The following is a 944-nucleotide window of genomic DNA, read 5'->3' on the forward strand; positions in this document are numbered from 1 at the left end:
CATGTACTATGCCTACATCAGATCACCTCTCACCTCCCTGTACTACAGTTACCTCAGATCACCACTCACCTCCATGAACTATGCCTACCTCATAACACCTCTCACCTCCATGTACTATGGCTACCTCAGATCACCTCTCACCTCCATGTGATATGCCTACCTCAGATCACCTCTCAACTCCATGTACTATGGCTACCTCAGATTACCCCTCACCTACTATGATTACTACAGATCACATCTCACCTCCATGTACTATGGCTACCCCAGATCACCTCTCAACTCTCTGTACTATGCCTACCTCAGATCACCTCTCAACTCCATGTACTATGCCTACCTCAGATCACCTCTCACCGCCATGTACTATGNAGATCACCCCTCACCTACTATGATAACAACAGATCAAATCTCACCTACATGTACTATGGCTGCCTAAGATCAGCTCTCACCTCTCTGTACTATGCCTACCTCAGATCACCTCTCACCGCCATGTACTATGGCTACCTCAGATCACCTCTCACCTCCATGGACTATGCCTACCTCAGATCACCACTCACCTCCATGTACTATGCCTTCCTCAGGTCACCTCTCACCTCCATCAACTATGCCGACGTCAGATCAAATCACACCTACTATGCCTACCTCAGATCACCTCTCACCTCCATGTACTATGCCTACCTCAGGTCACCTCTCCCCTCCATCAACTATGCCTACGTCAGATCAAATCCCACCTCCTATGCCTACCTCAGATCACCTCTCACCTCCATGTACTATGCCTACCTCAGATCACCCCTCACCTCCATGGACTATGCCTACCTCAGATCACCACTCACCTCCATGTACTATGCCTACCTCAGGTCACCTCTCACCTCCATCAACTATGCCTACGTCAGATCAAATCACACCTACTATGCCTACCTCAGATCACCTCTCACCTCCATGTACTA

The 944-nt window shown here is 49.0% G+C and overlaps 1 protein-coding gene across 1 annotated transcript; it reads left to right on the forward strand.

Moving 5' to 3' along the window:
• Positions 1-394: 394 nt before the first annotated feature.
• LOC110440753 lies at positions 395-938 on the forward strand (the record flags this gene model as incomplete). Its single annotated transcript, XM_021483898.1, has 2 exons — positions 395-680; positions 747-938. Coding segments are annotated over exons 1-2 (458 nt in total), but the record flags the coding sequence as incomplete, so codon positions are not given.
• Between the last annotated feature and the right edge of the window lie 6 nt (positions 939-944).

The sequence above is a fragment of the Mizuhopecten yessoensis genome, unplaced genomic scaffold (genome assembly GCF_002113885.1).
Source record: "Mizuhopecten yessoensis strain PY_sf001 unplaced genomic scaffold, ASM211388v2 scaffold706273, whole genome shotgun sequence".
Classification (NCBI taxonomy): domain Eukaryota; kingdom Metazoa; phylum Mollusca; class Bivalvia; order Pectinida; family Pectinidae; genus Mizuhopecten; species Mizuhopecten yessoensis.